At 47.7% G+C, this 12154-nt stretch overlaps 1 protein-coding gene across 2 annotated transcripts in view; it reads left to right on the plus strand.

The window, feature by feature from the left end:
* The window catches only part of plxdc1 (plexin domain containing 1), a 68144-nt gene that overhangs the window by 43566 nt on the left and 12424 nt on the right, over positions 1-12154 (plus strand). For both annotated transcript variants that reach the window (XM_049001068.1, XM_049001066.1), the window contains exons 3-4: positions 2767-2910; positions 11956-12025. In XM_049001068.1, coding sequence (XP_048857025.1) covers positions 2767-2910; positions 11956-12025 — 214 coding nt within the window. The remainder of the gene's footprint in view (positions 1-2766; positions 2911-11955; positions 12026-12154) is intronic.

Consider the following 12154-nt stretch of genomic DNA (forward strand, 5'->3'; position numbering starts at 1 on the left):
CATTTATTGGAGCTGACAGACTCCTCCCTTCATATGGTGGGATGGTCTGTGTCAGACCTAAATTTTATTCAGATACAATGTTCGTACGTAAATATTTAGTAAAGGAAAGGTTTGCATGCTGCCTGCTGTGATGCCCGGCTCGTCTGCTCCTCGTGTGTGCCACGCCCGCTGATTACCCACGTGTTTTCCCCCGATTGTATCCAGCTGTGTCTAGTTAATTTGCTCAGTCCGGTGTATTTCAATCCGTGTCTTGCCTGAGTCCATTGTCTGTCATTGTGGTTTGTTGTGGTCCAATGTTTCCCGCTCCCTAGCCCTGAATATATGGAAGATTATAAGCACAAAAATTCAAATGGCAATTCATTTTGCAATTGTCAATTCAATATTCAACCAGAGCATGCATTTGTCATTTCAATATTTAATCTGTGCATGTAATTTGAAAATACATTTTGCAATCGGCAATTCAATGTGCAAAGTGCTTATGCAATCCTTAATTCATTTCATAATGTTTTGAATAAAAAATAGAATGACAATTCACTGAATTGCATTTCGTTTTGCCATGGGCTTTTTGCCTCTTTATTCAAATGGCAATGGCGTCCCCGGGAATTGCATTGCATGTTGGGGAGAAAACTCAATTTGCAATTCCCAACTGTCAGATCGCTCATCAAGGTGGACCTTCATTAACGACGTCACTTCCTTGTTTAGGGCCTCGCTACCATTGATTTGTTCGTTTAGTTAGAATGAGTAATGGCGGCTGAAGAGCTTGCAGCAAATATTTCTGCCTTAGCAGATGACATGGAAATTAATCGGGTATCAGCAGTAGATGCGTTTGATAGGTTGTTTGTGTTGTCACAGAGGGTAACCAACTGCGTGACTTGATGTAACGCCTGAGCTACATTAGTTTGCACCCTTCTCGTATCAAGTCCAGTTAAGATTGTAAGTTCCTCTACCCTCTGTGACAACACAAACAACCTATCAAACGCATCTACTGCTGATACCCGATTAATTTCCATGTCATCTGCTAAGACAGAAATATTTACTGCAAGCTCTTCTGCCGCCATTACTCATTCTAACTTTTTTTTTTTTACGTTTTAAAGAACTTTATTTAGAGCAAAACAATTACAAACTCAAACAAACAGTTACTTATAAAAGTCTACATAACAATATATCACACCTCCTGTGGTAAAAGCATGTTATTGCAATGATATAATCAGCATGTTACAATCAAATAAGGAAAAGTGCAACTAGTTATAATTATTACAAATAATAAAAATAATAAATAATAATAAAAAAATTTTAAAAAAATAATAAAGAAGATAAAGGGGGTTTACTCATTCTAACTAAACGAACAAATCCGTTGAATGGTAGCGAGGCCCTAAACAAGGAAGTGACGTCGTTAATGAAGGTCCACCTTGATGAGCGGTCTGACAGTTGGGAATTGCAAATTGAGTTTTCTCCCCAACATGCAATGCAATTCCCGGGGACGCCATTGCCATTTGAATAAAGAGGCAAAAAGCCCATGGCAAAACGAAATGCAATTCAGTGAATTGTCATTCTATTTTTTATTCAAAACATTATGAAATGAATTAAGGATTGCATAAGCACTTTGCACATTGAATTGCCGATTGCAAAATGTATTTTCAAATTACATGCACAGATTAAATATTGAAATGACAAATGCATGCTCTGGTTGAATATTGAATTGACAATTGCAAAATGAATTGCCATTTGAATTTTTGTGCTTATAATCTTCCATATGAATAAACCCCTAGTTTTCCCTGAGATCGCCGTGTCTTGCCTGTTCCTGAACCGCCGACCCGCACGATCGTACTGCTGCCTGTAGCGGTCGTGACACCTGCAGCTTAGGATGAGCACTCTGGCTAGGACATATTCTGTCACTGAAAAGTCTAAATCAGGGGTGGGCGATATTATCCAGAAAGGCCTGCTATGTATGCAGGTTTTTTGCTGCAACTCCCTAATTAGATTACAAATTAGAGGACTGATTGGTTGAAGAGTCCTCACACCTGGGTTTGAACAGCTGACCTAAAGGTTATCCCAAAAACCTGCATACACACCAGCCCTTTGTGGATAAGAGTGCCCACCCCTGGTCTAGATTGAAACTCAAGACATCCCGGTTCCTTCGTTTTACCAACTAAGAGTATGCACTTCCCCTGTCATGCCAGCAGAGGCTGCAAAAGGATGTCTAATTTGGTACTCGGTGGGCATGGTGAGAAGGGGGCATGGTCCCTGGCCTGCTCACAGAGAGAGTTCGCTGATGGGCTTTGTTCGTTGATTGGACCCATGTTCTCTGCAAAGTGAGTAAGCTGCCACGTTCTACTTTGTCTCACCCTCGATAACCCAGATTCTAGTTTGACGCCTGTACCAGAACTTGTACCCTTGTCCCTCGAGGTCTGCCCTTCCCCAGCTTTGAGTGCCTTTATTTCCTTTGTCCTCATATGTGATCCAGGTTCCATTTAAACAATTTCTGGTTGGGTAGCATTATCCCAAACCCAACCCTTAGTCCTTGTCTAACCCTGAAAGAGAGTGTTTTTCGTTAATTTATCAGTCCCTCACGGCCAAGTTCCTTTTGCTGTCCCAGCTCGAGACATTTCACAGTGTGCGTTACATTATACTGAAGTGGTGACTTCAAATATTTAACCAATTTGTGCTGCTACCCCTAACTCAAGGACAATTCTGCAAGGAACATAAAGCAGTACCCTTAAGAGTAGGAGGGACTTAAAATTAATTGACTGCTTCCAATTCCTTCAGGAGGATGCCCATAGGTACTACACCTGGCAGAGCTTCGGCCCGGGGGAGATCCACACAGAGGAGCTTTGGGTGGACCTGGGAGCCCTGCAGCACAGCCAAGTGAGAGTGCACGGCATCCTTTCCAACAGGCATCGACAGGCTGCGGTGAGTAAGGTACAGACACATACACTGAAACTGACACACGACATGCTGTCCAACAAGCCCGAGGGGTTGCAGTGAGGCACAGACACACACACTGACACTGACACATGGTATTATTTCCAACAGGCACTGGAAGGCTGCAGTAGGAGAGGCATAGACACAAACTGACACTGACACACAGCATCCTGCCCAAAAGACACTAGCAGGCTGTGGTGAGTGAAACATAGACACACACATTAATACTGAAACACAGCATCCTGTCCAACAGGCACTAGCAGGCTGCAGTGATTAAGGCACTGACAAACACACACACTGACACTGACACACAACATCCTGTCCAGCAGGCAGTGAAAGGCTGCAGTGACTAAGGCACAGACATGGACTGACACTGACATACAGCATCCTGTCTAACAGGCACTGGCAGGCTGTGGTGACACATGACATCCTGTCCAGCAGGCACAGGCAGGATGCAGTGACTGAGGCATAGACGCAGAGTGACACATGGCATTCTATCCAACAGGCACCACCAGGATACAATGAGAGAAGCACAGACACACATTGACATTGACACATGGCATCTTGTCTAACAGGCACTGGTAGGCTGTGGTTAGAGAGACACAGACACCCATGCTGACATTGACACACAGCATCTTGTCCAACAGGCACCGGCAGGCTGTGGTGAATGAGGCACCGACACACACACTGACACTGAAACATGGCATCCCTTCCAACAGGCACTGGCAGGCTGCGGTGACTGAGGCACGACACACATACTGACACTGAAACACGGTATCCTGTCTAACAGACACCTACAAGCTGCAGTAAAGTACAAACACACACACTGGTCCTGACACACGTCATCCTGTCCAACAGGCGCCAACTGGATGCGATCCTTGAGGCACAGACACACACTGTAACTGACACACAGCATCCTGTCCAACAGACACCAACAGGCTGCAGTGAGGGAAACATAGACATACTGACAGTGACACATAGCATCCTCTCCAATAGGCACCGGCACGCTGTCGTGAGTGAGGCAAAGGCACATACTAACACTGACACACAGCATCCTGTCCAGCATGCTCCAGTAGTCTGCTGTGAGTGAGCCACAGACATTGACACTGAGACACGGCATTGTGTCCAAAAGGCACTAGTAGGCTGCGGTGAGTGCTGCACAGACACTCACTGACACTGGCACACGGCATCCTGTCCAACAGGAACCAGCAGGCTGCGGTGAGGGAGGCATAGACACACACTGACAGTGACACACGGCATCTTGTCCAACAGGCACTGGCAGGCTGCGGTAAGTGCTGCACAGACACACACTGGCACTGGCACATGGCATCCTGTCCAACAGGAACCTGCAGTCTGTGGTGAGGGAAGTATAGACACATATCCTGACACTGACACTGGCACAGGGTATCCTGTAACATGATATCGTTGTGTTTGTGTTGATTCTACAGCATCATAATTAATGTTGTGCCGAGACCATTACTGCAAATGACCAATCATGTTGTTGTTTTTGGGAACAATGGTTTGCTGTCCTGCTGCTCATTGATCACACATATAAGTTTAAACGAGAAAAATTGTTTAGCTAGCTATTATTAACTAATTCTAACTTTGGCCGGTTGGTTTGCTAGTTGTAATTCTTGCTAGCATTAGCTAGCTCATTTATAGAGAACAACATACCTTAGCTTCTAACAGATACAGTGGGATTACTCATACCATGTTTTAGTAACCGTGGTTTCAGTTACACTACCACATGGAAAACAGTTTGTCCTGTGTTTGCCATATTATGTGTGTCCCATGTAAATATAACATGCATACAACAGTAACTGAAATACTGGAGGCATGGTTCTAAAATTTTAATTTATCATTGTCTTTTGTAAGTGTGATAGTAAATAACTGCTTACGACTTGGCATATGCTAAATATTGTAACATCCAGGGGTAGACGAGCAGGTGGGAATCGGGGAAAGATGAGGGAAGCAGGCAGGCAAGGATGATGGATACGAGGGTTTATTACGACAAACAGGGCAGACGGCGATGAACATCAATGACAGGTCTCGGGAATATGGACTCAGACGCAGACTAAATACACAGACTGATAGAAAACAGCTGGGCACAATCGGGGAAGCATATGTGGATGATCAGGGTGCATGACACACATGAGGACTGGACAAGCCATGACAAATATGGTCTTTCGTAGCACATTTTACACAAATTATTTGATACTGAACTCATAAATATCACAACAAAAAGAAAATACCTGAGTGATAGATGTAAACTTATGTGATATATCTGCATAACAAGAACTCTTAATTACAGGGGCACCAACCTGATATTAAGATCGGTATCGTCACTGATCCATACCTATTAGACGGGTTGGGTATCGGCCATATCTGACTGATCCACATGCTGTATTTACTTATTTAGTTTTCGGCAGTCTGTAAAAAGGTAGCTCCTATGTGTGAGACGACGTGAGCAATATATGATTTGAGAGTCGCTAGCTTGGGCTGTTCTGCGCACTCACTAAAGGGGCGTTGCTATCATAACGAAGTGATGCTGTTACAGTGGGAGACAAATTGTGGGACGCTTGTGTATACTCTCTTGGGAGATATTAAAAATGCACTGTAAATGCCACAAAAATAAATATGATGTACAAACGAGGTAGAACAGTAGTAGCCTAATGAAAGATTTTTTGGGATACATTTTTTCAAGTGTATTTCACATATATATATACCGTATTTTTCGGACCATAAGACGCACCGGAGCATAAGACGCACCTAGTTTTAGAGGAGGGAAATAAAGAAAAAAAGATTCTGAACCAAATAGTGTCCTAAAATACTTTGTGTCAACCATGTAAAGTGAACCGTATTAGCATTAAGAACCATTATCACTGTCATTAACAGATAAAGTCAGTAAAAGCCAATAAAAGTACAAAAAAAAACGAGATACTTCAGTAACAAAATAGGATTTTTTAGTAGCAAAATATGATAGACTTTCATGTGTATGAATGAGCCATTGACACCTGGCCACATCCCTCCCCCCTTTTATGGCACTGATGGGGATGTATCTGGATCGTGTTTCACCATTGCGTTGTTCCTCAAATTACCATGTGAATGTGATTTGAATACTATTGCTATTTAGAATGTGAATAGCGATCTTAGAGTAACAGCGGTACTACACGCCCCGATGCAGGTAAAACAAAGAAAGGTGACATGGTTTAATTTTTTGCCAATTTAACCTAATTTTAAAAACTTTAATACTTCCAACAATGGATGTTTTGAAAAGAAGACAGATTACGGATTTAGCCAGCATTTTTTTTCATGATTCTACATTAATATATAAACTGAAATAGACGCTGACGATGCACTCGACCCCAAAGGGTTAAAGCATGTGAGCAGAGCAATATTCGGGCCATAAGACCCAGTGACTTTTTCTCCCCACATGTGGGGGAGAAAAAGTGCATCTTATGGTCCGAAAAATACGATATATATGGACATTTTCACAGGATCTGAATCGGTATCCGCAGTTTTGTGTCGGAATCGGATTGGAACTGAAAAAATGTGGATCGCCCATCCCTAATTTTAATTAACCTTTAACTTTATTGATCCCAGGGGGATATTACTGCCCAAGCATAGTTACACATAGCTTAAACCAAAGGCAGGGTTGGATGGCATGATGTCATTTAATTTTTAAGCTATTTCATGCATATATGCTTGTGTCAGCTGGCATGTCAATCGTTTGCTCAATGATGGGCTAGGTCTGTACCCTGTAGTATGATGTCTTTATTATTTGTATCTGTTATAAGCCTTAAAAGAACAACCTCAAAATAAGAACAAGCCTAAAAGCAAATGGCAACTCAATGAAATCATAAAGAAGTAATTTATATTAAGTGGACTTTGCACTAATGACAATGCAATTGGTCAGTTGCAATGATCGTAATGGCATAACATTATTTATGATGTTGTAGAAACAACACCAACACAATGATATCAGATCATGCATTGTCCAACGGGCACTGTCAAGAGTCTGTGGTGTGGGAGGCGAAGCTACACTGACACTGCATTCTTTCCAACAGGCACTGGATGCAGTGAGGGAAGCACAGACACACACAATGGACACTGACACAGGGTATCCTATTCAACAGGCACTAGAAGGCTGTGCTGAGGGAGGCACAGGCACATACTGACACACCCACTCACGTCATTATAGCACACGCACATGGCCCTGGTAGACTGTTTCACACTGTCACAACACACACACACACACACACACATAACTACTGCAGAGCACATGCACATATATATAATATATGGACAAAAGTATTGGGACATGCTTCTTAATCATTCAGTTCCGGTGTTTCATTCAAACATGTTGCCACAGGTATATGAAATCAAGCACCTAGCCATGCAGACAGGTTTATAAACATTTGTGGAAGAATGGGTCATTCTGAAGAGCTTAGTGAATTCAAGCATAGTAATGTCAAAGAATGTCACCTTTGTAATAGGTCAGTTCCTAAAATTTCTTCCTTGCTAGATATTCCACAGTCAACTGCAAGTGGTATTATTTTAAAGTGGAAGTATTTAGGAACAATAGAAACTCAGACACCCCTCCTGGAGCCGACACCTTATCGTGGTGGAGGGGTTTGCGTGTTACAATGATCCCAGGAGCTATGTTGTCTGGGGCTTTATGCCCCTGGTAGGGTCACCCAAGGCAAACAGGTCCTGGGTGAGGAACCAGACGAAGTACGGCTCAAAAACCCCTTATGATGAGAAAAATTTTGGAACCACGTTTTCCCTTGCCCGGACGCGGGTCACCGGGGCCCCCCCCTGGAGCCAGGCCTGGGGGTGGGGCTCGATGGCGAGCGCCTGGCGGCCAGGCCTACACCCATGGGGCCTGGTCGGGCGCAGCCCGAACAAGGCACGTGGGTCCCCCCTCCAATGGGCTCACCACCCATGGGAGGGGCCATAGGGGTTGGGTGCGAGATGATCTGGGCGGCGGCCAAAGGCGGGGACCTTGGCGGTCCGATCCTCGGCTGCAGAAGCTAGCTCTAGGGACATGGAATGTCACCTCTCTGATGGGGAAAGAGCCTGAGCTGGTGCGCGAGGTTGTGAAGTTCCGGCTAGATATAGTCGGACTCACCTCGACGCACGGCTTGGGCTCTGGAACCAGTCTCCTTGAGGGGGGTTGGACTCTTTTCCACTCTGGAGTTGCCCGCGGGGAGAGGCGCCGAGCGGGCGTGGGCATACTTATTGCCCCCAGGCTGGGCGCCTGTACATTGGGGTTTACCGCAGTGGACGAGAGGGTAGCCTCCCTCCGCCTTCGGGTGGGGGGATGGGTCCTGACTGTTGTTTGCGCTTATGCGCCAAACAGCAGTTCGGAATACCCACCCTTTTTGGAGTCCTTGGAGGGGGTGTTGGAGAGCGCTCCTCCTGGGGACTCCCTTGTTCTGCTGGGGGACTTCAATGCTCACGTGGGCAGCGACAGTGAGACCTGGAGGGGCGTGATTGGGAGGAACGGCCCCCCCGATCTGAACCCGAGCGGTGTTTTGTTATTGGACTTCTGTGCTCGTCACGGACTGTCCATAATGAACACCATGTTCAAGCATAAGGGTGTCCATATGTGCACTTGGCACCAGTACACCCTAGGCCGCAGTTCGATGATCGACTTTGTAGTCGTGTCGTCGGACTTGCGGCCGCATGTTTTGGACACTCGGGTGAAGAGAGGGACGGAGCTGTCAACCGATCACTACCTGGTGGTGGGTTGGCTCCGCTGGTGGGGGAGGAAGCCGGCCAGGCCTGGCAGGCCCAAGCGTATAGTGAGGGTCTGCTGGGAACGTCTGGCGGAATCCCCGGTCAGTGAGAGTTTCAACTCCTACCTCCAGCAGAACTTCTCCCATATCCCGGGGGAGGCGGGGGACATTGAGTCCGAATGGGCCATGTTCCGTGCCTCCATTGTGGAGGCGGCTGACCGGAGCTGCGGCCGTAAGGTGGTCGGTGCCTGTCGCGGCGGTAATCCCCGAACCCGCTGGTGGACACCGGTGGTAAGGGATGCCGTCAAGCTGAAGAAGGAGTCTTATCAGGCCTTTCTGGCCTGTGGGACTCCAGACGCAGCTGACGGCTACCGGCAGGCCAAGCGGAATGCGGCTTTGGCGGTCGCTGAGGCAAAAACTCGGGTGTGGGAGGAGTTTGGTGAGGCCATGGAGAACGACTTCCGGACGGCTTCGAGGAAATTCTGGTCCACCATCTGGCGGCTCCGGGCGGGAAAGCGGTGCAGCATCAACACTATTTATGGTGGGGATGGTGCGCTGCTGACCTCAGCTCGGGACGTTTTGGGTCGGTGGAGGGAATACTTCGAAGACCTCCTCAATCCCACCGACACGCCTTCCAATATGGAAGCAGAGTGTGGGGACTTGGGGGTGGACTCGCCTATCTCGGGGGTGGAGGTCGCTGAGGTGGTCAAAAAGCTCCGCGGTGGCCGGGCCCCGGGGGTGGACGAGATTCGCCCAGAGTTCCTCAAGGCTCTGGATGCTGCGGGGCTGTCCTGGCTGACACGCATCTGCAGCATCGCGTGGACATCGGGGGCAGTGCCTCTGGATTGGCAGACCGGGGTGGTGGTCCCCCTCTTTAAGAAGGGGGACCGGAGGGTGTGCTCCAACTACAGGGGGATCACACTCCTCAGCCTCCCTGGTAAGGTCTATTCGGGGGTCCTGGAAAGGAGGGTCCGCCGGATTGTCGAACCTCGGATTCAGGAGGAGCAGTGTGGTTTTTGCCCTGGCCGTGGAACAGTGGACCAGCTCTATACTCTCAGCAGGGTTCTGGAGGGTTCATGGGAGTTTGCCCGACCAGTCTACATGTGTTTTGTGGACTTGGAAAAGGCATTCGACCGTGTCCCTCGTGGGGTCCTGTGGGGAGTGCTCCGGGAGTATGGGGTACCGGGCTCCCTTTTAAGGGCGGTTCGGTCCCTGTATGACCGGTGCCAGAGTTTGGTCCGCATGGGCGGCAATAAGTCGGACTCGTTTCCGGTGAGGGTTGGACTCCGTCAGGGCTGCCCTTTGTCACCGATTCTGTTCATAGTTTTTATGGACAGAATTTCTAGGCGCAGCCAGGGTGTTGAGGGCGTCCGGTTCGGTGACTTCAGGATTAGGTCTCTGCTTTTTGCGGATGATGTGGTTCTGTTGGCCTCATCGAGCCGTGACCTTCAGCTCTCACTGGAGCAGTTCGCAGCCGAGTGCGAAGCGGCTGGGATGAGAATCAGCACCTCCAAATCCGAGACCATGGTTCTCAGCCGGGAAAGGGTAGAGTGCTCTCTCCGGGTTGGGGATGGGGTCCTCCCCCAAGTGGAGGAGTTTAAGTATCTCGGGATCTTGTTCACGAGTGGGGGAACGATGGAGCGGGAGATCGACAGGCGGATCGGTGCGGCGTCAGCAGTCATGCGGGCGCTGCATCGGTCTGTCATGGTGAAGAGAGAGCTGAGCCAAAAGGCGAAGCTCTCGATTTACCAGTCGATCTACGTTCCTACCCTCACCTATGGTCATGAGCTTTGGGTAGTGACCGAAAGAACGAGATCGCGGGTACAAGCGGCCGAAATGAGTTTCCTCCGCAGGGTGGCTGGGCTCTCCCTTAGAGATAGGGTGAGGAGCTCAGTCATTCGGGAGGGACTCAGAGTAGAGCCGCTGCTCCTCCGCATCGAGAGGAGCCAGATGAGGTGGCTCGGGCATCTGATCAGGATGCCTCCGGGAAGCCTCCCTGGGGAGGTATTCCGGGCATGTCCCACTGGGAGGAGACCCCGGGGAAGACCCAGGACACGCTGGAGAGACTATGTCTCTCGGCTGGCCTGGGAACGCCTCGGGGTCCCCCCAGAGGAGCTGGACGAAGTGGCCGGGGAGAGGGAAGTCTGGGTCTCCCTGCTGAGGCTGCTGCCCCCGCGACCCGACTCCGGATTAAGCGGGAGATGATGGATGGATGGATGGATGGATGGAGAAACTCAGACACAAAGTGGCAGACTACATAAAGTAACAGAGCGGGGTCGCAGAGTGCTGAAGCACATAGTGTGTAAAAGTTACCAATGTTCTGTTCACTCAGTAACTGTAGAGTTCCAAACTTCCTCTCATATTAACCCTTGCATAAAAACTATTTTTCGGGAACTTCATGGAATAGGCTTTCATGGCTGAGCAGCTGTATGCAAGCCTCACATCACCAAGCACAATGCTAACCGTCAGATGGAGTGGTGTAAGGCACACCACCTGTGGAACATTGGCACAGTGGCAGCATGTTCTGTGGAGTGCTGAATTGTGATTCTCTTTTCGGCAGTTTGATGGATGAGTCTCAGTTTGGCAGATGGATGTTACCTGTCTGGCTGCATTGTGCCAAATATAAAGTTTGGTGGAGGAGGAATAATGGTATGGGGTTGTGTTTCTGGGTCCTTAGTTCCAATGAAAGAAACTGTAGATCTTAATGTTGCAGCATTTTGGACATTCTATGCTTCACACTTTATGGGAACAGTTTGGGGAAGGCCCTCTTCTGTTCCAACATGACTGTGCTCCAGTGCACAAAGCAAGGCCCATAAAGACATGGCTGGATGAGTTTGGTCACTTTCATGTGGAAAAACTTGACTGGCTCCACAGTACCCTGATCTCAACCCCATCGAACACCTTTGGGATGAATGGAGAATGGAGATATACGAGCCAGACCTTCATGTCCAACATCAGTGCCTGACCTCACAAATGCTCCCGCAGACACACTTAAAAATCTTGTGGAAAGCTTTTCCGGAAGAGTGGCAGCTGTTATAGCTGCAAAGGGGGGACATACTCCATATCGAAGCCTATGCATTTAGCATGGGATGTCATAAAATTTCCTGTAGGTATAATGGCCAGGTATCCCAGTACTCTTGTCCATATGTTGTCACATCTTTGTACAACACAAACAAAAACTCTCAAGCATTCAAACACACTACATGCCTAAGGGTTATAAACCTCAAATATCCTGAGAACACAACATTTCGAATATCAGTTGATACGTTCTCCTTGTTGCTTTCTCCCCCAGCGAGTGGTGCTGTCCTTTGATTTCCCCTTCTATGGACATTCACTGAGGCAAATCACCATAGCCACAGGAGGTACTGTAATTTTACCCCATACACTCCAATACCATGTCCCCAAATGTTACTTAAAGTACAGTGTGTCAAACTGCAGTTGGGTACATATTTTAGATAAGCAGAAGAACTCTTCTGGTGAAACTGTGAGTA

Source organism: Brienomyrus brachyistius, unplaced genomic scaffold (genome assembly GCF_023856365.1).
Source record: "Brienomyrus brachyistius isolate T26 unplaced genomic scaffold, BBRACH_0.4 scaffold55, whole genome shotgun sequence".
Classification (NCBI taxonomy): Eukaryota; Metazoa; Chordata; class Actinopteri; order Osteoglossiformes; family Mormyridae; genus Brienomyrus; species Brienomyrus brachyistius.